The 25,828-nt window shown below is 39.9% G+C and overlaps 1 protein-coding gene across 3 annotated transcripts in view; it reads right to left on the bottom strand.

The window, feature by feature from the left end:
- The window catches only part of Ptp99A (Protein tyrosine phosphatase 99A), a 150,835-nt gene extending 129,962 nt beyond the window's left edge, over positions 1–20,873 (bottom strand). For all 3 annotated transcript variants that reach the window (XM_064693338.1, XM_064693340.1, XM_064693342.1), the window contains exon 1: positions 20,631–20,873. In XM_064693338.1, the coding sequence (XP_064549408.1) occupies positions 20,631–20,742 (112 nt within the window). In that variant the 5' untranslated portion in view covers positions 20,743–20,873. The remainder of the gene's footprint in view (positions 1–20,630) is intronic.
- Between the last annotated feature and the right edge of the window lie 4,955 nt (positions 20,874–25,828).

The raw sequence follows: 25,828 nt of genomic DNA, 5'->3' as shown, positions 1-25,828 counted from the left end.
GTCGTAAAGATGTGAACGAGTTTTGTTTGTAAGAAGAGCGTGCTTTTTACAAAAATATCTTGAGCTGGGCCATACCTTGCAGATATTTTTAAAGGATATTGCGCTCTATAATCGTAGGGATCAGCCTGCTCAAACTGCATTAAATCATCTTAACGTGCAGAACTTGCTAAGAATTAGTTGCGACCCGCAAAAAAAACAGGACGAAAACAGAAAATGCTCGATATTTTGGAAACTACAAGGTTGATTAGAATGTTCTTTTGCCAGTTGATATTAATGGTCTACCAAATTCGTTTGACCTATATTTTGTTGGGATAAACAAGGATACGGTTGAGTTATGCGCAACATTCGGTATTCTAAATCATTTTAAAGTCTGCATGTATACATATAATAAACTGTCGCTGCACATTTTCAAAAGAAATGTTGCATTAGGATCCCAAGAATCGTATATTGAGTAACGTCTCCAGAACTGGGCTCATCCAAGGCCAGTTTTTCCTTAGAATAAAACTCTATTGAAAACCTAGGAAAATACTTAATGAGGGTTTACTTTTTTTTTTTTTTTAACTGATTTGGAAAAGTTTTCGAGCTTTGTCATTATTTAGGCTTGCTGCTAGATGCGTAAATTGAATTGTAATAAAAACATTATAATATCCACTCTCGTGGTGTTATTTCATTTGGGACATTTAATTGCTTAATATGCAGTTGGCATTTGGGAGAACCGCAGCGCAGCATTTGCTGGATTATCTATCGATTAACTATCGGAATGCGGTCGTTCTGGTTATTGCCTCATTAGGCACTAGAAAATTCCATTTAAATTATTCTAGCTGCACCCGTGTGCGTGTGTGCGTGTGCGTGTGCGTGCGGCAATTAATTTGTGAATTTAGCCAAATGAGCATGGAAATTGTATGTAAATTTGGGAATGTTTTTGCAACGGTAGCTGTCAGGTGACAATGGTAAATGCAGATATTAGAAAGCGGACCCAAAAATTGCACACACATCCTGCTAATTGCTTCATCTGCATAATTTATGCGCATTCGATGCAATGCCAATTGCATTTGAGGTGTTTGCATGCGACTGACAAAAGAAAAAACAGCAAATGCTACGAAAATGTGCCGAGCATTGTTTGGGAAATTATTGTCATTCCGATGTACGGAGGCGTTAATTAAGCAAAACTAATGATCTAACAAAAAAAATACATGAACTCATGACTGAAAAGTTCGTTTTGGGCTAAAAGCCGAAATTGTAACGAACAATTGAGGTCAATGCAACACAGCTGTGGCAGGGCGAGGCGAAAAGGGTTTGGTGTGGCAGCATCATTAAATGCTTCAACATTGAGCGACACGCCCACTCGACAAGGGTTGGGGGCCAGAGCTTGAAAACTTGGCGCGCAATTTATCAAAATGAAATGCCAAAATGACACAAAAAAAGAAGAAAAAAAAGCGAGAGAAAGCCAAAAAAATAGAAGTATATGGGAAAAAATAGAGCGAAAAGTGAAAAATGTAGCTAGTCTGCATTTGCGTCTGTTATGCCAGAAAAAGAAGAGAAAGTACGAGAGAGAGAGAGAGAGAGAAAGAGAACGTGTTAGAGTGAGAGGGCAGAAGAGTTACAGTCAAGTCAACTGATTGCCTGCTGCATTGAAGTTGCCATCAGAAGTAAACAAATGTTGCATCAGTTTGTTTATTTGTTTGTTTGTTGCTGCTGCCACGCCCACAGCTGCTAACAACATTAAGCAGCAGCAGCAGGAGCAGATCCTTGCTGGCACTCGAGCAGCATTGCAATTCATTTAAAGCCACTTGACGACGTTGTGGCTGCAACTTTTTGTGCTTTATTAGCCATGGCTTAAGTTTTTTTCTTCTTTCTGTTAAATTATTTAGTAGCTCGGCGAGCAATTGCCAGCAGCATTTTGTGCTGCGGTTGAGGCGTACCAACTGGCGTATACGCAATGTGCCTGTTAGCAGCGCCCGTCTGCTTGTTAGCCTTGTTAGCAGCTGCAAGCGCTTACATTTCGGCCATAAACACTGCCAACTGTGGCAATTATGCATTGAACCAAGTGCCGGCTTAAAGGTTTAGCTTCTCCCTTTTCTAAGCACCCTCTCCTGGCCATTTGCAATTAGATGTTTAATCAATCAAATTGCAACATCGTATGCAAATGGCTGGCATTGTTCTGCGCCTCGGAGCCTGAATGGGTCGTATGCTTAATATTAATTAATATCAAATGGGCAAATGCTAAGCCCAAAAATGACTGCAACGCCATTTTCATTAGGGCCCATAACAATGAGGCTGCCTTCTTTTATAATTGCAATAGCTGTAGACACAGCGCCACCTTCGACTCCCTCGTCGTCCTTGGCGCACAGTTTTATATTATGCCCGAGCTCCTCCCAAGCGCCTCGGCGCACATTGAAATGGCTGCTTCGGACGTTCTTGTCGTTGGCTTGGCACATTTTCACCCACTTGCCGCCCGCCGCCTTCCGCTGGGCTTGTGGCCGAGTTTTGTTTGCTAAATGCTATTCGCACTCACGATTCTCCATTTAAATGGCAAGTGCAGCGGGCAGGCGCTGTGAAACAAGCCAAGCAAAATGATTGGGATAGCTAAATGTGCTCGACGAGCACATACCCTCTAGTCAAATAATAACTATATCTTATTACAATTATTTTTGATTGCAACAATGAGATAAAGTCAACTTTCATAGGATATAAGGCTCAATTAGAGGCCGAGTTCAAAAAGCTCAGGTTGACAAAAAGCTGCACAATTAGTTCCTTTTAGATGAACAGAAGTCTCTGCCTTTTTTTTCAGTTAACTTTGCAGCCATTTGATGAGCAAAGGGTATCGAGTAAAGAAAATCTAGCCAAAGTGACAACAGATTCCTTTGGACCGCAACAACATGGCAACATGGCAGGACAATGACTTTATAAACAGATTTTAATTTCGTTGCGAAAGTTGAGACTTGAGTTTTGACTTCTTGGCGCCAGAGAAACACAATTTCCGCTGTCTTATATGATGGACTTGCTGCCAGCTAGTCCGAACTTCTCCAGATTTGTAGGTGTGCGTTATGTCATTTCCGTGCTGACTTTGGGGCAAGAATATATCTGATTCTGGCAACAAAAACTTTTGCCAGAACATTTGCAATTGGCACACACACACACATGTCTTTCTGTTCGCTTAGATAACTTCAGGTAAGTCGCACAAGTTTTATCAATAAATTGCGTGCCACGTCGACGACCACGCCCTTTGGACCAGTTGCTGCGGCGGCAGATTGAAATTGCGTTCAAATGTTGACAGCTGCCGTGGAGCGAGCCCCACGCAATGGACGGATGCTCTTCAGACAATGCAAATTAAAAACGCACAAAGATTTCCACAGGACACAAAGCACAAAAAAAAAGAGAAGAAGTGGCAGAAGAATAAAAGAGAGCACAGAAAGGAAAAGAATCAACAACGAGCGAGTAATCAAAGCAATGGCCATGTGGATGCCTCCGCCTCCCCCTCTGCCTCCGCCTCTGCCTCTGCCCCCGACTGAGTCTCTGCCCCTGACTGAGCCTCTGACTGTGCCTGTTGTTGCTTTGATGAGGGCACTTTAGCAAATCGCTGTCGTTGCTGCGCGTTGTTGCCTTGTGGTTGTTATACCCAGCGACAATTAAAACTATGATAGGGTATACCAAGTTTGCAAAGAAAAAGAAATCGTACTAAATCAAGCCTCGCAGCAGCAAATATTAAAACATATTTTTGGCGGTCAGAGAGGCCTCATTGAACTCAGAGATTATATGGGCTGAAATCATCAAATTCGGTAAGTAACACACATGTAAATTACGTATACTTCACATTCGTAATAAAGAGTGAGTCGAATTGCTCAGACTGTAGGGTATTTGCTAGTCCAGCCCATTCAGCTGACTCAAAAGCTGTCGTTGTTAAGCGAAAGCAAAAGTCAAAGCCGGGCAAAACTGCAAACAAGAGGCCTACAAGAGTCTGCTGCTGAGAATTTTATTGAAATATTCTCACATTTGCAGCAGTATCTACATCTTTGATATACCGTGCACCTCTTCCCACTCCATTGCTCCTGTTCCTGCTCCTTCTCCTGCTGCTGCTGCCCCATTCATAGGCGCGTGCTACGTATTCACATTAATTTGGACAATTTATGCTTTGCACAGGCTGAAATGAGCATATGAACTGGCATGCCGAATGCTTAATAGCACCCCCCTCCCCCCTCCGCATGTAGTTAACCCCTCTTGCGGCAACGGCTATGTAAATGGGTCAAGCGCCAATTGCATACGAAATATGTTGCATACTTTCATGCGCAACGCGCCTCAATTGCACATTACGTATACGCCGCATGTGCGGACGCATACTTGAGCCTAATGAAATGCACAAGTGTTGCACACAAATGCTGCACAGTTGCAAGGTTGCCACAATAATTAGCTGCACTCGTGTGCAACAGCTTGACTGATCAAAGCATCTGCGAGCTGAGCAACTGCTCCGCAGCATTGCAGCAATTATTTCCGCTGCTTTTCCAATTGCGGGCACAAATGTTGACCTGCTCAAATAATTGTCGGCCTGCACTCGACTGGAATCAATTATAAATGCAGCATTGAAAGAGTTGCCCTTGATTGCCAGGTCGCACAAATTGATTTATGTTTATGGTCTTGCAGCCACAAGCCCGGCGCCGCATTGTTTGCTAGCCAGCCTAGGGGCATGCAAATTGAATCAGCCACGCCCAGTGGGCCACTGCACTTAAAAAAAAAAAACAAAAAAAAAAAAAGTATAAGCGCTGTGCCCGATTGTATTTGACCTGCGGCCCATGGAAAAAAACCGACCGGTTTAAAGCCACAAAAATGTTTTCTTAATAGCAGATGGAAGCTGAGATTTTTTGGCGAACATAATTCAATTTTAAGCTGGTTAATATTCAATAAAATGACTACAGTTTCTGTCCCTAATTGAAGAACTAAAGTATATTAATTTTTCTACGGCTCATATAATTTAAGTCTTTATAAAACGTCTTTTCCTACTGTGGAATAATAATTTAAGAATATTATATTATTTATGATAAAAACTAAGTTGTATTGAACGGGTTCTTAAGTTATAATATAAAAATATCAGTCAGAAAGTTTTTAAATTAAAACACTTTGTTTTCATTAGTTTTGCGAGTTGTACAAATTTATTTTAATTATTTACAGCTCATGCTTTTAATTATACTTTGCTTTAAAGTTTTTCAACTTTTCTATAGTTATTTGTTGTCTAGAGTAGCTTATTTTTTCTGAGTGTATACTTTAACTGCGCTGCATGTCACACAAAATGAGCTGTGCACAAGCCAAGACGTTTATTTGCTCATGTACAGTCAAAAGTGTGCGTGTGTGTGTGTGTGTGTGTGTGTGTGTGTGTGTGCATGTCTGGTCACTTTGTCGTTTATTTGCCTGCCTGTATGAGAATTTTGGGGTTTTGTTAAGTTTATGCAAATGTCCTTTCAGCAATTAGCAATAAATGTTTGTATTGGCTGCTTTTGTCTCAGCGCGTGTGTGTGTGTGTGTATGTATGTGTGTGAGTGCCATTTGTGGCCTATTTGTGATACAAATCATGCGGTCTACATTTACTGCGGGCCACCAGCTGTTTTCGGGCCAGCCTTTAAGTGCGCCATGCGCCTTGGCCTGGTCAGCTGGCCAACTGGCCCGCCGACTGTGATTCAGGAAATGGCCTACGACTGCGGGCAGGTATGTTGGATGTTGGATGAGGGGGCGGGCCGGGGAGAGGGTGCCGGGCAAATGTTGCGAGCAACGTGCAAATGGTGCGCCAAATTGGTTTGCCTTTTGCATTTGCATAATTCACAGCGGTCGACTTTTATTGTTGTGTTGCCGTCGAGCAGCTCGAGGCAAAGTCAAGACGCACTCTTTTGGCTGCTTGAATTTATGAAAATTCGAAACAGTCAATACCACGCCCAAGCTAATGTCATTCGCAAATGCTTTGGCAATTCAAGCAGCAGACAGCCGGCCGATTCCTGGCTAATGCACAAATGACACGACTTTGAGTGCTTGGCTCAGCAGAGGCCAGCGCAATGACAGGCAGCAGGTGCTGACAAGGCCAACATCAGGCCCACACTCGCGCGCTCTGGGCATTTGAATGCTTGTGGTTGACTCGTGCAATCAACAACACACACACACACACACGCAACATGCATAAATCAAAATTAATTGGGCAATAAGCATCAGGTAGCTAAAACACATACCACAACAGACTAGTGTCAGCAGCAAGTGCGCCGAAACCCGCCGTCCCCACCCGCTTAATAACCCCTCGTCCAGAGGGGTTGGGGTGTGGCATAGCTTGCGATTAATTGAGTAGCTCGATGTTGGACCACAAATCGCGGCTGTGGCGGTGCTTGGTTTGCATTTAAATTGAATTTCATGTTCACAGCCAAGACAGACTGTGGGGCATGTTTTTTAGTGAGGATAAAACACACTGCAAAGCTCGCCGCGCTCAATAAATTGTTGTGCAAGCTTACAGCAACAACAACTACAACAACAACAATGATAACAACAACAGCAACATGCATATCAATCTTTGGCTTGAAATGATCTGCGAGGCAAACGAAGAGCTATTAATATTAGGAAAAAGCCGGGTCATATCTATTGATTGATGGCTGATAAGTAGCAGGTTTCCTGTGTGTGTCTCTCTATGCGTCTGTGTGTGTGTGTGTGTGGCACAGTCATTGCATGAAAAATGTGTTGCCTAGCACCCGCTACACACACACACAACACACACATACACACTCACACACACCCACCTAAATGGCAGGCATAATAATGCGAGTTTATCTCTGCTTGGTAACCAATTTCCAACAATTTGATTTATGTATTTTTTGTTTGTGCGTGAGAGCGTGCGCGCGCCTTACGTCATGTTGTTGTTGCTGTTCTATGTTACACACACACATACACACGCATGACTGGCTGGGGCCGAAATGCTATCATCAAAAGTCCTGATTATATTTGCAGCCGTTTCTCCAATTACAGCATAATATGTTGCCTACTTTTTGGGGCGCGCTCAAAGAAAACTCATGCATGAGCTGCTGCCGTATGTATGTATGTATGTGTGAGTGTAGAATATGCGACGCTTTGTTATGGTGTCTGTTACTCATGCATATGTGTGCCTAATTAGTTCAATATAACAGGAAATGCGGCGCCTGGCAACGTCCGGAATGATTTGGTAATCAGCTACACCTGCTGGAGCCTTGAGATTCCCGAGGCGCCCGTTGCAATCGGAGAATCATAATTGTTATATATAAGAAAATGTCTCAAGCATGGTTATTATACATTTGCAATAGATATTATTAGTTTGTCACAAAATGTGCGCGGAACTAAGGGCAACAAATTCGCGCGCATACAGACGACTTAATTATGGACATACACATATGCTTATATGGCTCGGTTTCTAGACTCAGATGCTCTTTTATGCTTTAATATGTCAGATTTCAAAATTTAGTTTTTTGTATGACAAGGTATTTGTTTTTTCTCTGAGTATAAAGCGTGTAATTTTAATATGGATCAGGAACTATAACTACCACTAAAATAAACATAACGAGAAGTTGACATTTTATTTTAAATTATTTAAAAGAGTCTTTTAATATGTGATATTTTTGGGTATATAAGAAAGACATCACAGGCCTGAGATTTTATTTTAACAGGTCTGATCATTGGGCATATAAAAAATATGAAAAGCGTCACATATACTAAGAAACACGCCAACACATACACATACAGATACAGATGCACAGCAGCGCAGGCATGAGCTCTTTTTTAGAGTGCCCTAAAAAGTAGGCAACACTTTTTGCTTAATTGGAGAAATTATGTTATTGATCAGCACAAACAGCCGAATCTGTGTCTGTGCGACAATCAAATATGTCGATTCGGCTGGAATGAACCACAATATCATAAATCTCAAATAGGAATCGAAAATTGAGTCGCATTAAGTTCTGTCTGGGAAATGGCTAAATGTCTTTTAAGACTCCTGTTATTCCTATCAATTTCTCCAAATATTGTTTATAATTCGTTTACTATATTATTTACCTAGGCTTCACATTTTCAGCTTTAATTGCGTGACTTAAACAAATTTAGTTATCATTTTATGCTTATATATATATGTTTATTTTATTCTGACTGTTCCATCAGCTTAAATTTGTGCTCACAGACACTAATTGGTTGCATGTGTGGAGCTTTCGCTGTGGCATTCGCTGGGCCACTTGTGTATGTGTGTGTGGGTTGCCTGGAGACAAGAGCAGCGCCCACAAAAGATTTGCTTTTGCCAGGAGATTTCGATTTACGCTCGAGAGGTTCAATATTTAAATCGGATATAAATTGTTTTCGAACACACGCGCACACGCACACATGCAAACGAGCAGCATTCATAACAAGTGGTTGACAGACACACACACACAGACATCTGTGATGTGTGTGTATTTAAGTATGTGTAAGCCTGTTTATTCAAATTGTATTGCATTTATTTACGCAGTTGTTGTTTGCCATTATTGTTGTGGCTGTTGCTGGGGCGCACGTTTTGTGAACAATTTTTAAGCACTTGTAAAATATTCATGAGCTGCCAGCAGCGCGTTATTTATAGGCCCTAAGCCACTCGACTGCCAAATTGGAAGTGTATATATTGTATATTTAAATCGCTGCTCTGCTCTGCTCTGCCCTGCTCTGCAATTCAATAGTTGGGATTTCCTCTGGCCATGTGCAGCCGATTAAATTAATCAAATTGTTCATTAGAGCCTGCCACATGCATAAATCACGACTGTGGCAAGTTGCTCTGGCCCATTTACTCAGTGCCAATATGATTGATCATGTGTGTGTATGTGTGTGCTACTGCTAATTAGCACACGCACACATTGACCTATTGACACATACGCTATGCTGGTAATTGTAGCAGCCAATGAATTGATAAATGACCGAGACTAGGTGCGACACATGAGTACTACACATTCTCATTCAAGCAGAGCTCGCTACACTCAGAGAAAAAACCAAGCACTTAATGCAATCCAATTCTTTAAATACAGCTTAGCTTGCCATTTTTTAAGCTGCCTACCGAACTTATTTTTTTTAACATTTCAAGGAGTCTAAGCTCAAGCCCGTGAGAATAGTTTACGCTTAACTCAATTCTCTTAACGAATTCTTGTTATAAATATTTGTTACTTTAGTCGAGCTTAATTCACCTTATTTTAATTCATTAAAATAAATAGTTTTTTAATTGAAAAGCAAGAAAGTAACACTATAGGAGCACATTTCTCTCAGTGTACGCTTAGTAGAGCTCTGCTGTGAACGTATCAAAATTTTGCTAGCTTTATAAAACTCAAGTTCCACAAAAAACACTGCACTTTAAGGCCGCTCAAAGCTATTCAATCTCATGGCTCTATTAGGTCATATGACATGGCACATTAAAAGACTCGAAGGGGGTTAAGGGGAGGGGCGGAGGAGAACCCTTCAAGTTACGTTTTATGGCCTGAAAAGTGTATGACAAATGCGCTGCTCGTAAAATCGGCGTTAATCTCAACTTCCGGATGGCTTTTGTTTTATAGACGCGCTTGGTTTTATTAGCGCGCACAACGCCTGCAAATGGACAGAGATCAAGAGCGGACAGGGAGCGAGAGAGATAGAGAGAGAGAGAGAGAGAGGAGAGAGAGAGAGAGAGAGAGAGAGAGAGGGAGAGAGAGAGAGAGAGAGAGAGAGGAGAGAGAGAGAGAGAAGGGGAGGAGGGGTGGTAGCAGCAGGCAGCTTGATTCAATTATGAATTCGAATTATTTTCAGACACATACGAGTGTGCGTATGGGATGCATAATCGAATTTCATGTGCGCACAAAAGTGTGCTTTAAAAAATGGAGACAAAGAACAAAAGAGAAAGAAGGGAAACATAGCCAGGATTCAAGGACTTTGACAGTGGCTTAATTGGCGGCATGTTTGCCGTGTGCCATTGTCAGAAAGCTCGAAGCAGAAGCTGGCACCAAACCACTTTTTGTCTTACCTAACTGAGAGTGACAGCACACAAAGGACAATGGATACAAGCAAAGACAACCAGAGAGCGACTAAGAGTGAGAGAGAGGGAGAGAGAGAGGGGAGGGGAGATTGATAGAAAAGGCCAGCAAATGCCGTGCAGCATCTTGTGTGTGTTGCGTTCGTCCTCTCTCGCCTTTTGCCAGAGCTTCTGGTATTTGGGTCAAAGTTTTGCTTGCATTTCTATTTACATTGCCTTGGACTTCTCATACATAACATAAAATTTAATTTAAAAGTTTTACTCGTTGCTCGCAGCATAAATAAATGCGTATTTGAAAGGATATGCGTACAGGCAGGCAGCACGAAAACGAGCACATGTGCTGCCGCTCGCCCAGCTGCCTTGCTGTCTTAGTTTCGCTTTGTTTTCTGATTTATTTACAGTTTGCATTAAAACTCACTTAAATTTGCATGTCTTGTGCAGAAATGAAACTGTCCTTAGACCAATCTTCACATAAATGACTTATAAAAAGGCCCCAAGGGCTCACCCTGAGGCTCAACCTGTTTGCCGGAATTAGAGCTGAGAGCGTATGCTGCATTTCATTAGGAAAACAGAGCATAAATACGAAATACTAATTATAAACAGTTTAGCGATGGGCTTTGGTATAGAGATTTAACTTTTGATACCCTGTTCAGAAGCTTAAAGACTGTCCTTTACTCTCCTTGGCTGTCCCAACGGACATAAGCCGGAAAGTCTATAGATCTTCATGAATCTCTGGATTATCTCACTGATAAATTCTTTTGCTCTTTCCCAAACTTAGTTAATACTTTCAAAGGTCAATCGATCGTATGACCTTTCCCTTTTATTAACTCGTCTTCTCTGCAGTTATGTTTAATAGTCCTGAGCAGATTCTTAAAATCGGATTTCTTAGCACAAACACAGCGCTTTTAGTCAATCCCTTTGGGGCAGCTGAATCCTTTGAATGGCAACATGTCAAACGCATTTGTTCCATTGTGATCCCAAGTGTTGGCGACCATGTCTGAGGTGGGCCGACGTGTTGCTGGTTTGGCTTTTTTGCTGTCGGTCAAATCTCAGACACCGCCAGGCTTGGGTCTTTGTGCTGTGTCGTGTTGTTGCACGCACGGCCTGCTGCATGCAACAAATTGAGAATTCTGTCTGAATGACAGCTGCCCTTTCAGCACGTGAAATGCTATCCGGAATTTGGGTGCTGCCCAGGTGGGCCCCGGTCAGAATGTTGAATAAACGCTCGAAGCGGCTAATAAAGTCATCCGGGCCAGGGCTCCGGACTGGGAATGGGTCTGGGCCCGGCCAGGTCGTTGATAAGACTAATAAACTAAGCGCGAGCCTTAGACAACGAGGCCACTAATTTAGAGACGCCGGCCAGGGGCCAAGTCGACCGGAAACGGAAATTGTCGCTGGCAACAACAAACAGTCGACGTTTTTTTTCTTCTCTTGTTGTTGTTATTGTTGTTGTTGTCGCTGTGTTGCCCAGAAATTGGATTTATGTGCTTCGTTAGTAAATTGGTTGTGATAGGCGCAACGTCACGAGGCGGCAACTTTTGGGCGTGCTGCCAACTGCAGAAGGCGTTCAATGGCAGATACAATGGGAGAATGCGACAAGAAAGTGCACATGTCAATTGTAGTCAGAAGTAGGACAAGAAATGAATGTATAATCTTGCGAAAATATAAATAATAAATATTATAATTATAGATAGAAAGAAGGTAAGACAAGAAATATTGATTTATATAATCTTGAGAAAATATAAATAATTAATATTATTTTTATAGAAATGTCTATCTTTCAATAGATGCTATATGAAAGAATAATCTAGTGCATAAGATTTCTGATCAATGTTGTAATCATAGTTAAGAAATAAATTGCTGGGATTGAATAGAAGAGCTTGAAGAGCAAGATTTTCATACTAAAATTCTATTTCGAGACTTCTTCGCATGACAATTCGAGGGTATTCCAGCGTATCTTTGTATTCCTATATTATATTATAAAACTTTGTCAAATATAATTTCTTTTCCTTTACACTTTGATAGCTTGTATTATTTATAATTTTAAGTGTGATCAGTTGCGACTTCCATTAAAAAGTTTTTCGATTTCTAGCACGAGTTTGCTAAATTATGGTTCCTTCTTAGGCTATAAATATAAAAGATCTAACTAAAAACTGATCTAATTGTTCCTTATGTTGATCTGCTTTTATAAATAAACAATATTTTCTACTAATTATGACAACAATAAAGTGATTGAGTCAAGCAGACTCCGACTTGTGTACATGAAGATAGATCCATGTCAAGTTTTATCAAAAGAGCTGACAGCAGCTGAGCAAGGATATATATCTATATAATATATGGATTCGCCGTTATGAAATTGTTAGAGCATTTAAAACTAGCTAAAACCTGCCTTACTTGACAATTTTTGACACACAAGTTAGCTAAATTGCCCACTGTGCTGGCAGCAGGAGCAGCAGTAGCAGCAACTGTGCTGCAAGCTGCTTGTGCTGCCGCAAACTCAACTGCGGCCGTTCGTCCGGATGTTGCACAACTTTTTAAGCAGCTTGCTTTAATTTCTCCTGCTGTCACATGATCTCGCCGGCTCCGGACTCCGGACTACGGCCGGGCACAAGTTGAGCCGGCAGCTGCACGGCCCGGCGCGGCGCGTCTAAAGCCTGTGAAATGTTTTTATGCGAATTTTATTACATTTGGCGCGGGCGGATGGGAGGGGGAAATTGGTCGGGGGCGGGGGCGGTGGTGGCTTAAAGCCTTGGCCCCAACACTGGCTGAAATTTTCATTATTGACTTTTGGCGCATGAATGTTGAAATCAGCTTGAGGCATTTCAATTTTTGGCCAAGTTTGAAGTTTTTATGCAGCTGCCGCTTGCTTGCCTTCTTTTTTTCCAAGAGTTTTCATTTGGTGTTTATAATTTGCGTAGCAAATTGAGCGGCCAAAATGGGGACAATCAGGGCAGAAAGAGAGGCAGAATGAGCGCGAGCGAGAGGGAGAGGAAGACGGAGAGGGAGAGGGAGACAGACTAAATTGCGCTATCCCAGTTGATGCTGTTGCTGATGTTGATAAAGTGCCTCGAGGCAGTTGATTTATGTGCGGGCTCTGATCGAAGCGTGGTAAAGAGACAGCTGGAGGAGGAATGGGCGGAATGAGAGGAATGGGAAGAATGGGAGCAGGGAGGCAAAACAAAGCCTCATAAGGTTGTCGCACAGCGGCGGCCATTCAACTGCAGGGATTAATGAGCCGCTGTGTAGCAAACCACATTGGGATTTTTGAGGCCTGTCCGCGTCCATTTGACAACATGTTGTTGGCTTTTATAGACAACATTTGCAGTGCTTTGCATGCCAAGCGGATGGACAGAAAAAAAAGAAAAAAAAACTATATAAAGCTCTATGCGGATGCAGAAGGCCAGCCGCAGGCCACAGGCAGACCAGGCCCAAGTCCGACAGGATGTGCTGGCTGTCTAACTGTCTCTGTGTGTGTGTGGGTGTGTGTGTGTGTGTGGGTGCGAGTCGCCACGGCCGGTGGCAAAAATTAAATTATGACAGCAAATGAACGAGCGACGATGAGCAGCAGCAGCAGCAGCAGCAGCAGGACACGGCTAGGCCAGGCCAGGCTGAAGGATGCTGCTTGCTGAGCCGGATATGCTGAGCATTTGTCCTCGCTGCTGTTACGCTGCCTAATAATGAAATACATGAATTTTGTAGACAATAATCGCAGCAGCTTAGCCGCGATTATAATAGGCACTCGCGAGCAGCAGCAGCCGCAGCAGCAGCCAGGATAATGAAGCTGGTGAAACCTTTTGCGGCCTGCTCTCCACGGCGCTGCTTAGCCGGCATTTGAGGTGAAGCTTAAAGCTGCCGTGTTGCAAATTTTCAAGATTGAATTCCATTATGAGAATAAAATATTTCTATTAGCTTGTGAAAAGTAAAAGTGTATCTCTTGTGACAGTCCAGGTGTGTCCTTAACATATTGCTTTAAGCTAACTTGTTTTTATTTTATTTATTTATTTATTAACCCATGCTTAAAGCCCTTAGTTATACCTCATAATAAATATTGCTTAAAGAAAAAAGAGGATGCGAAGAAAAGAACATTTCATACAGCAAGAATTCTTAAAGCTTAGGCTTAATACCCTAACTATTGTCAATTCGAATGGCAGATCTTTCTAGCTGATTGTAGTTTAAGATATTCTACCCATCCATCCATATATGGTTTTTTTGCATGTACACCAGAATTTACTTTTTGGCACATTTTGCTATTGTATCTATATATCTCATAGTTTTTTTATTTGGCACTGGGCTTATGTTTGTGGCATATTATAATATTCATAGAATTTGAACTATTTTCGCATTTCCATGCATTTTCGCATGTCACATTCGTATCTTCTATCTAATTGGAAAATGTTATCTAATTCAATTTATGTTTATCACGCAAAATTTAATTGAAATAATTTATGAAAAGCTCAATTGAAGATGCATTTTTGTTGTGCTCTTGTGCTAATATTTATATAATCGTTTGTCATGGAATTGCGCTTGAAATTATAAATATTTATTGTCATAATTTTCTAATCAATTGTTGTTTATTTAACTAAACTGTGCGCGCCAAGGAGAACTGCATAAACAAACATTAAATTCAATTAGGGCGCCTAATGACCCACATGGAACAACAATTTATTTGCTTCAATAAAATCCAAACAAAAATAACAACAATAAATGCATGGAAAAAGATTTACAGGCCAGAAAATGCAGTTTTTGCAACAATTTTCCCAAAGGACTAATTGGCAGCTTTCACAGCGGAAAATTCTATTTGACTAGATAAACAAAAATGCAGTTTTTGCAATTTGCCTCAAAAATATGCGATTCAATTTCAATTATTGCCCGAACGCAAAGATAGAAAGACAAAAACAAGATTTCGTCCATTTAATTGAGAAAATAAAACGTTGTCTTTTAAGTTGAGATTTTTTTGCCCAATGTCCTGGCATTTGCTCTTAAATTAAATATACAGTTTATAACTAAATTAATTCGATATGCAGTTAACTTGCAGTCAAATGCACGAGGCAAAAAATATTTTAGATCGGAATTTCGGAATTTATAGCATGCTTTTACCAGAGACAATTTTATGTATTTTCGGCTCTATTTTTGCACGGAGCAACTAAATTTGGGCATTTAAATTTATTGTTTGTTTTGGATTTGGCAATTTGTATACCCTGTATTAATAATGTAGGAGGCTTTCTGCGATCCCATAAAGCATATTTATATTATTGATCTAAATGAGGGTCTGAATCGAACGTGATATATCCATCTGTCCGTCTATGTAAATTCATTAGTATTGCAAAATAAATCTACATTCGTGTGATATCTTCGACCATTTTCATGATATCGATAAATATCGATTTTGAGTTAAAGTTCTTTAAGCATTACTCGCATGATATCGATAAATATCGATTTTGAGTTAAAGTTCTTTAAGCATTACTCGCAGATTATAAGAGCTTTATATTACAAACTTTGTATATGAATTCTCTGAGGATACATACTCAATAAAAATATTTAACTATTTGGATTTCTCCTCCTAAGACCGCCATAATTGGATTAAACTCATTTTTCAAGGAAAAGCCATATTATTAATTTGGCATTAGATGGTTTATATAAACTTTTGTATGCGATATTCAAGACCTACAAGTTTTATAAGGCTCGCATTTGAACAGCCGTAGACTATCACAAAGAAGAATGGCAGCTCGAGTCTAGCCTTAGAGTATTTCCTAGTCGGTCACTCCCGACTAGAGCACTGCTACTTGTTATTTAATATTGTTTTCTGCGTGTGCTTAGATTTTTCAATGAATTTTCTTAGCAAATAATTTAATTTCTCTCTCTGAAAAGCAACAGAGATATTATTAGCTTTGACTTGAAAAATAGAACAACAATTTGTTCTATTTTTGAAATGAAGCACATTCAAGCCCAAATTGAAATATTTGCGTCATCTATCATCTATTGATGCGAATTAAGACAAAATGCCATCAAAGACATGTCGAATATTAAATACTCTTGCTCTACTTTTAAGCAGAAGAGAATCTCCGGAAGGAGCAGAAATCTTGTATATAGCTCACAGATAATTCTGATAAGCAATAAATATAAAAATATATTATAAGTATATATATATACTGCTTTAAAAATAAGCATAAAGCAATGTTAACTAAAGTTATATTTTTTGTAAAAATCCCCTTAATAAATTTATTATACCTTTTTCATTAGTAGCAGCTGCTCGTGTTGTTATTTCTTCGAATATGAAAACTAAGTTAGCGAAACTTGTTCATAAATATGGCTTAAAAAGTGAAATGCCTTAAATAAAAGTCAAAGCCAATTTATATAATTGTTTTTAGTATCTTTTGCAGCTGCTGCCGCTGCCGCTGCCGCTGCGTGTGGCAAGTAGCAAGAGGCAAGCGGCAAGTGGCAAGTAGCAAGTGCAAATTTGCTGAGGGCGCACAATGAATCCAATAAAGAAATTACGCCAGACAGCGCTGCTGCCAAGGACAACGCCTCGCTCAAATGTAATGCCAGCTAAAAGAATAAGAAGAAGCAGCGCCTTTTTTCTCAAATGTTTGTTGTTGTTGTTGTTGCTTGTGTTGTTGTTGCTTGTGTTGATGTCGCCAATTGTTTGGCTTTAATATAATGAGCTGAATATAAAGTACGTCTGATGGCAGGCCACAAAAATTGTTTATTCTTAGACGTCGCATGAATAATTTAAAAAGATATCGTTAACGGGCTGTATGTGTGTGTGTGTGATGTCATGGTATGTGCGTGTGTGTGTGTGTGTGTGTGTGAAAATTAGTGTGTGCCCGTTAATGGATGCTGAGGGTCATTAAACGTTTGATTTGGCAGCTTTGACCTAGCCCTAAACACATAAACATCACATGCATTCAACTGACTGAGGAAGGAAGGAAGACTGCGTCCTGCCACCTGCCACCTGCCACATGCCACATGCCATCTGCCACCTGCTACGTGCTGATATAAAGAAAAAACTTGTTGGCAAAATAAACTTTTGTTCTACAGGCGCAAGGTTGGGACTGTTGGTGAGAGGGGGCGTCGTCCTGGCATTTTTTGCTGACTTTAGCCAAATTGACACAGATCGAATAACTGTCCCGAATGCCTGCAACACTTTGTGGCAGCTGTAAAACTCTTTGGAAGAATAAATAAAAAATTTATGGAAAATTGGCAACAACAAAAATGCCTAAATTCCAACGAAATTTCTAATGAAAATATTTGCTGATATGTTGTCTATAATGTGCGCACATTCAGAATTGCTAACTAGAGTCTAGAATATTTAATGAATACAAATTTCTAACTAAAGATTATTTAGACCAAAGTTGACGGGCAAATAAATATGCAATCGAATACGCCCTGGAACTGAGCACGAAGTTTGGAGATCGAACCACCGTGAAGAGTGAAGACAAAATAGAAAAAAGAATGCGAAATGTTTGTTTTTTAAGGTCTTCTACGATTGAGATATAATAAAATATTTTATACAAAAACTCGATTTTCGAGTAATTGTTTCTCTGAAACTGACAGACTTATTAGACGTGGCTGTTAATATCAACTTTTACTACAAAATTCGATTAACTGGAACTGAGCACGAAGTTAAGAGATCGAAATATAAAAAAGAATGAGATCTGTAAAGGAAGCGTATCTATAGCCGATTGTTCCTAATTCTTCGACGATTGAGAAATAATTCAACATTTTATGCAAAAATTCAATTTTCCACTATAATTTCTCTGAAACTGAAAGACTAATTGGCATATAGGTTGAACAGCGGACGTAGCCTTTAATATTACGTTTTACTACAAAATGCGAATACTCTCTGTAGGTTGAACATCTCTGATTTGCCTCTCTCTAAGTGGCGCATCCTTTACTTTAATCATAGCCTGTGCATTTTATCTGCGCCATTTCTTACATAAGCGACGCCCACTTAAATTGTTGGCAATCAGGGCGTGGCCATAAAGTGTGCTATTGAGTGCAGTTGCTGCCTGTCGCCTTGTTGTTGTTTTGTTGTTGCAACTTTAATTGTGCAACATTTTGAGCGAAAGTTTTTCATCAATTTTCAGTTTGCACTTAACCAAAAACACGCAACAACTGCAAAAATCTCAAATGCAAAACTGTGCCACTTATGGGGCATATTTTATGCGACTGGCTGTTGTGTTGTTGCTGTATTTGTTGTTGTTGCAAGCTGCTGTTGCAAGCAGTTGTAACAAGAACAACAGCTCAACGGCGCGCACATCAATAAAACGAAAATTGCAGCGAAAATGGCGCGCAATTGTCGCAGTGGAGGAGTGACAGAGAGGGGAAAGTGGGGGGTAGATGGGTGCATGCAGCATGCAGCCTGTTTGCCTGCCAATGGGCGTGGCGGTGCCACAACGGCGGCGGCTGCTGCGCTGCGCTCAGTAAAAACAATCGAAATTATAGCAAACAAGCGCGTAAACTTTACGCTTTCACTGCGCCGATGTGTGTGTGTGTGCGGTGTGTGTGTGTGTGTGTGTCAACACACGCCTGGCTGCAGTTTTATTGGTTTAGTTGTTGTTGTTGCGGCTGCTGCGGTGGTTGCCACTCGACAGCGTCATTTAAATTGCTCGACAAAAAGCGACGCGCAACTCTGCCAGCCTAATGCCAATACACACACACACACATACACATATTTAGATTTCACATGTTTGCATGTGTGCTTTTGTATTTTTTTAGCTGCGCTTTATTGTTGTCTCTTTTGCTGTTGCTGGCGCGCAAATTCTCTCGTTTGCGTGCAAATTTTCGTAGCATACTTTTTAGGGCCAGCCACAACAAAATGTGTGTCAACAAAAGTCGCTGGTTGCCGTTGCTGTTGTTGTTGTTGTTGTTGTTGTTTGTTATTAGTTGTTTTTGTTCTTTGTTTGCTTTTGTTGTTGGCTCTGATCATTGCCAGCCGCATAAATGCGAACGAATGCAGCCTCGCCTCTATATAGACCAAATCTAATGTGCGCTTTTTTTTTAAGTGCGTCCACGCAGACAAAACTGCAATTAGCTGCCGGAGCCTGTTTTGATAACACAAAACCCCCCTCCCCTCCCCCTTTCGACCAGCACCCCTCTGCTCTCAACCTTTTTAAACGGCATTTACACAACCCGTTTGATGTGTGTATTTTGGGTCGCCAAGCAGTATTATTTGTGTGGCCATAATTACATGTAAATTATGACCACATGTACAAAACGTTTGCTTCATTTTATGCGGTTAATTGGGCCGCAGCCCCTACCCCTGCTCCCCCTCTCCCCCTCTCCCTCTCTCCCTCTCTCTCTCTCAGTGCGGCCTCTCGCCTTTCTAATCGAAAACCTTTTTTAAGCAAATGTGTTTCCAAGTAATTTCTTTTACAAAACACACACAATCATTGACTTTAGCAGTCAGATATACACACACACACACACACATATGTTTCTCGTGCACACAAACATGCATGTGTAAATGGCTTGTTGTCTAGGGTAGGGGCAGGTATAGGGGGCAGGGGCAGGGGGAGGATGGCTCAGCTCATTAACGTACACGAAATCAAGCAGCATGGAAAAACGCAACCTTTTGTAATACTAATTAATACGAAAATAACATGTGCCCGCCGCGCCAACAGCTATATGACCCGATTCCAATAAAAAAAAATAAGGTGTGCACGACACTTAAATACCCTATATTAAGAGTGCACAAAAAAAACGTATAATACCCTCTATTAACACAAACCTAAAACATATGGTGTATAAGTCGAAAAATATAACTTTTCTTTATAACTCCCGGGAAACTAAACTTCATCACATTTCTATGAAACAGCCCAAAGAGTAGATGAATCCAATTTCCTTTGCATATCTCAATAATTGGATGCATTTATATGATAGCTTGTATTTTCAAATATTTGTAAAATTTGCATATTATCCCTAGTAACTCGTGTGCCTAATCTGGGATAGATCAGACACCTAGCTCCAGAATATGCCTAAAAAACCTAAAGCCCTTGCTTGTAATATATGAATAAAACACAACCTTAGGGATAATGTGCCTAGGTGTTCATGTACTATATATCATCTCCAAATATTCTCATTATTAGGTACAGTTAAAGGTTATACCTTTAAAGGTATTAAGTGCAGAATATATGAAAGAAGAAGAAGGTTACTCCTTCTGATAAATATAATATTTAAATGCGTAATTGTAAAGTGCATGCAACCTCATGGTATATGCTTTGTAGGGTATATGACAGAAATCGAAGAGCTTTAATACATTCTCCCCTAATTATTTGGTATATCAATTTCATATTAGATGCGTAATAGACTTTCTACGCTGTGATTATGTGACTAACAAGTGCATGCAACCCATGCAACCCCTCTTGGTTCGCAGGGCATGTGAGCAAGAAGAATACGTAGATGGGTTGTCAATTTGCGTCTCGTGCCGAGCTTTCACTTGACGCAGCCAATTTGTGAAATGTGTCCACATTGCGTTTTCATTGTATTAAAAATTCCATTAGCTGCAAATTGTGCGCATTAATTAAGGCCACAACAGCTGATGGGATATTGTCCAACTGGAGCTCAGCTCCACGAGAAAAAAAAATTTTGTAAAAAAAAAAGAGAAGAAAATTTCTTGATTTCCGCAACTTACCGAAAATGCGTCCAGCTTCGATAGATGGCATTGTTGTTGTCAAAAGCAACACAAAGCCATAAATAATGAGTCCAAGATGATTTCTCGATTTGGCCGATATGCGCAGCGTCATTTTGTGGGCGTGGTTCTGGTTCTTGTTGCTGTCGCTGCAATTGATTTCCTACGTTCCTTTAAAGCAATTGTTTTGCGGTGGTTTACGTTACGTTTTTTTCACTTGATTTTTCTGGTTTCTGGTTTCTGGTTTTTGGTATTTGGTTTCGATTTTAATTTTCACCCTTTGGCCATAAAATTGAATTATATTTTTGTTTACTTTTGCTGGCCGATTTCTTACACGTTTGCCTTTATCTTGCTTTTGTTTATTTTAAGTATTTTTTATATGCTTTTTACCTTTCGATTTTTGGTTGCTTCTGTTGAGTTTGAACCTTAGGTAATCATTTTGTTAGAGCTGTAAAATAGGCAGAAGAGAAAATGAATACCGATTATTGGATTAGTTCAAGAAATTACCCGGCCTTGCCAGGTTCAAATGGATAAGGTTGAAAATGCAAGTGGTAAGAAAATTTCCTGTTTCATTTGCGGCAACTTCGGACAGCTCAGCACTCTTCTGAAGTAAACAAAATGCATATGCCCTTTCGCTAAGCAAACATCCAAAGCAAAAGAACAATTTTAATTATTATTATTAATAAATATTCCTCACTTCTTTGTTTCTGTTATTATTATAATTGCTATTAATGTGTGTACAATAATTTAGAAAAAATGAAGAGATCAATAAAAATATTGAAAACTGCTGCTCGATTTGAACCGGCGACCTCTAGCTTGCCAGTTCGAAGCGTCACATTTATACGACTGTTTCAATGTTTTCGTATTTTTTTTGAGCTCCCTTTTCCCTTACATGTTGGTCGAATTTTCCAAGCCCCGTTTAAGTGCTCACTTTTGAACCAAAGGAAAGCTTTTGTCAGGACAAACTCCTTTAAATATATAGTCACTCTTGTGGATTTACAGTCTTATAGGCTATTTTTTCCGTAGCATGTCTTTGAAACCAAAAATTAGTATTTAGTGCTTCGGCTTACAGATCGAACCAATATTTTGCCCATATTGGAAATGGTTCGGTTCGGGCTCAGCTTCAGCCTGTTTTTTACTGCAGGCTGCGGTTCGGGGTGAAAAACTAGAAGTTTGAGTTTCCCGCAGTTTTGGCTTGAACCTGTTTGCAGCCTTGCCGTCAATAAATTATATTGCAAAGTGCCAAAGAGAACTGCAAATGCAGCAACAAAAACTTGTTTCCAACAGCGACTGTCCTTTTGGCGCTGCGGCTGGCAAAATTAACCAAAAGATGTCAAGTTGAAGCAGCAGGGAACATAAACATAACCCAAGCACACACACACACAGAGAGACAAAAAGAGCGCCACATGTGTGTGTGTGTGTGTGTGTGTGTAGTGGGGAAGGGGGTATAAAAGTTATATGTGCAAAATGAATTTGGCTTTTTTATAACAAGAACTCGGCGCACTCGGAAGTCTGACAACATAAAATGAAGTGAAATCTCTGCTGGTGGTGCCCAGTGAACTGTTTGTGGGCTGTGCGGGCTGCGAGGGGGGGCGGGGGGGGGGGGGCATGCAACTGTCGGTTGCAACAGCATAAAAGCAGCGTAGATGCGCCAACATAAAAGTGAAATTCACAGCAACAGCAACAACAACGACAACATTTAACTGAGGGTTGCACATTTAATGCGGCAACAGTTACAACATGTGGCAACAAATGGCGCCCGTTGTTGTTGTTGTTGCTGTTGTTGTTGCTGTTGTTGTTGCTGTTGTTGTTGCTGCTGTTTAAGCAACTTGGCGTGTTGCCTTTTGACTATAAAAACTGCAAACTGAGCAGTAAGCGCCTTAAAGCTGCCACTTTGATGCGCCATGCCACACACAGCGGCAGCGGCAGCGGCAGCAGCAGCAACAAAACTTAACTGCAACACATGCCACACACACACACACACACACACACACGTAAATGTTGTGGCTGCTTTTAAAAACTTTCGTTTTAATGTTTGCACAGCTACAAAACTGAAATGAAAGTTTTTGCCGCACCTTTTAATTCTCCGCCCCCGCCCCCCGCCCCCTGCCGCCATTTGGGGCACGCTGTGCTCATTGATACTGATACAACTGAGTCCCAGTTTTGGGCTCTATTTAATTATTAAAAATTTCGACTCTCCACTTTTCACCTGAACTCGCAACGAGTTCAAGGCTCTCTCTCTCTCTCTCTCTCTTTCTCGCCTCTTATCATTGTATAGGCGACCCCGTAGACCCAGCCCGATGTTTCTGTCTCTTTGCACATGTGCCCCAGTTTGTTGGCCAGCTCCATTGCCACTTTCTGTGTAGCCACATTCCTCTTCCAATTAAAGCACAGCTCGTCATTTCATTTTGCCGCTCGGAGCTCAAACAATGTGCAGCCAACTCCAGCAATTAATTAATTCAGAGATGTGCGTTAACAAAAGCTGAAGTGCTTGACTATATTTTCTTCAAAGCTTCGTTTTACTCTGAGATATCACTTGACCGTAAAGAAAGAGAGAGAGTTAACATATTATAATAGAGAAATAAGTGCATGGGCTGCTTAGGCAGACAGCTGGACAACAAAGTTCAATTCCAGAAGCAATTGCCAGAATTTGCAAAAAAATAAATCTAACAATTAAGTGGCACTAGTCGGGATTTCATCACTAGGGCATACTCTGAACCCTCTTTCTAGAAAAAAAAACTTGACCTATTCTAGAAGCTTATTGACTCTAGCTCCCAAGAGTTCAAAAACAGCAGTTCGATATCGATATTTATCGTTTGTTTGGAATCGAGTCACTTTTCGATTGTCGGAAACAAACTTGTTATGACAAAATGTAAAGATTTTGAGACTCTTGCAGACGCACAGACGGAAAAATATAAGGATATGGCTAGATCGACTAACGCTGATGAAGATTATATATACACTTTAAGAGGTCGGAGATGCTTCACTCTGCCTGTTACATACATTTGCACAGATATATTATACACTTTTGTACCCATTTCAATAGGTTTAGGATAAAATAATAGAAGTGGAATATGAATAGATGTTAGCAATATATTTAAATATAAAATATATATTAAAAAAGGTTATTTTATTTTGTTTGCTTTTTCAACTAAAATGCAGTTAAATTGTATTCCCTGGCAAACGTCACTTGAGCTGGCGGTAAGCTGAGCGTCGACACTCTGAGCACGAACTTAGGGGATTTAAGATACTTTTGTTAATCTAAAATAGAAAATATTTTGTTGTATTTAGTAATTAAAACATTTGGCAGGCTGATAGCGACTAAAGAGTGAAGCTGCAGCTCCTATCGAATTGTGTTAAGAATTATGCGATAACTAAGAGAAGAGTGTTGCACAACGGAGGAAGATCTTAAAGATAGTTCTTATTTATTTATCGATACATTTATTTATGAGCTAAAAAATTATATTACCCAATAATAAAGATAACTAAACAGAAAACATGAAACTTAAAGGAAATGCAAAATTATTAGTTTAAAAGAAAGAATTCTTTCAGTTTATGTTTAATCAAGGTAGTATTCGCAGAAAAATCGACTACAATTTCACTTAGGAGACTATTATAAAGATAATAATAATGTTATATTCATAGAACTTTGAAAACTTTGAACTATGACGGCTCCCACAAAGCAATGTGTTTTCCAAATCCCAGCATATCCTAATGTTAGACAAAACTCTATATTGTATTTGGGTATTTTTACATCGGGAAGAAATGGCTTATTTGACTTTGTATAATCAGCTAAAATTTACAACTTTCTTGCTTTTTTAGAACTCTGTTGTGGCCTTCAAATTTATACTTAGTTTGCGCAAATCGCATTCAATTCATTCCAGAGATAGAACATTTGGTTAATGGACTTTCAAATTTGCGAAATTTCATTTTGTTACGAGTTGAATCTTTTTGGAAACTATGAAATGAAGAATTTTTGAAAGAGTACAACAAATGGGATTTTCTTTTAAGCACAGAAATCGCAGACGGACCAGAAATGAAAAACCCAAGAGCAGAAAAATTGCCCAGCTCGAAAGGAGAAAGATTTGAAATTTGCATCAAATTCATTACTTTTTTTCTTTTAATTTCAGATTCTTAAAACTTTGAGTTGGGCCTTTCAGTTCTGTTTTTTGTAGATTAAAAGTTGCACTTGAAAGCGGGCAACTTTCATCTAATAAATTCCTTTTGCCAAACTGGTTAACTTTCGAAATGAACCAAGTTTTGCTGGCTAAACAAATTGTTGTTCCACACGTAGTTTTATATATACACAATTTTTTTTTTTATTTTTATTTTTTTTTAGCCCTTTCTGTTGTTGCTGCTGCTGTCTGCACGTAGCTGGTAATTAAAGTTATTTTGCATATTACAAGCTCTCCGTTCTATATGAGGAACAAAAAAATAAAGAAAATCATGTACGATGCAATTTCTGGCTCTCAACGGGCAACACCAAGCACACACACACACTCGCACACACATGTATACACACACAGTTTTTGTAAATAAGTTTTTGTGGCTGTGCTGGACTTGGGTCTGCCACAAGCATGCACAAATTTGTATAAAGAAGTATGATTGTGGAATTCAACTGGTTTTTATGCCCGTATGCAAATATTTATTTTCGGCTTAAAACAGCCAAACAAAAAAAAAGCACAGTACACCTCATTTTATTGCAATATACCCCGTGCGTGCGTGTGCGGGGCAAGAGGTATTATTTTCTGTTGTTTTTTTTTTTGTATGCAATTGGCAGATTGTGTGCAAATCCTGCTCTACACTTGTTTCCTTTGTCCAAAAGTCATTAAAATGTTGTTGGCTACATGGAATCAGAAGTGCACTGGAATCAGCCCAAAAGCAGGGATTATTCCTTTCGAGTTTTTAGCTTTTAACACACTCGCAAAACACCTGGAAGCGAATTGAAATGCACATACATTTGCTCGAACTGATAACCCGTATTATCCAAAAGCAGTTTAATAAATACGATTATAAATCGAATAGAAATTTAGTTTTAAATGAAAACTTCTTGTTTTCCTGCTAAGCATGGGATTTGTTTGTATGCTCAACAGCTTGAGTCTACTAAATCTAGAACTTTTAATACCTTTGATATTTTATTTTTCAATTTGAATCTGAATTTGACCAGCAATTTATTTTGAAAGCTGTTCGAAGCTCTCACA

Source organism: Drosophila montana, unplaced genomic scaffold (genome assembly GCF_035044405.1).
Source record: "Drosophila montana isolate Dmon_TW-CO22-7 unplaced genomic scaffold, ASM3504440v1 contig_3733_1, whole genome shotgun sequence".
NCBI classification, from domain to species: Eukaryota; Metazoa; Arthropoda; class Insecta; order Diptera; family Drosophilidae; genus Drosophila; species Drosophila montana.
The sequence above is the reverse complement of the archived record's forward strand: the minus strand, read 5'-3'. Positions and strand labels throughout refer to the sequence as shown.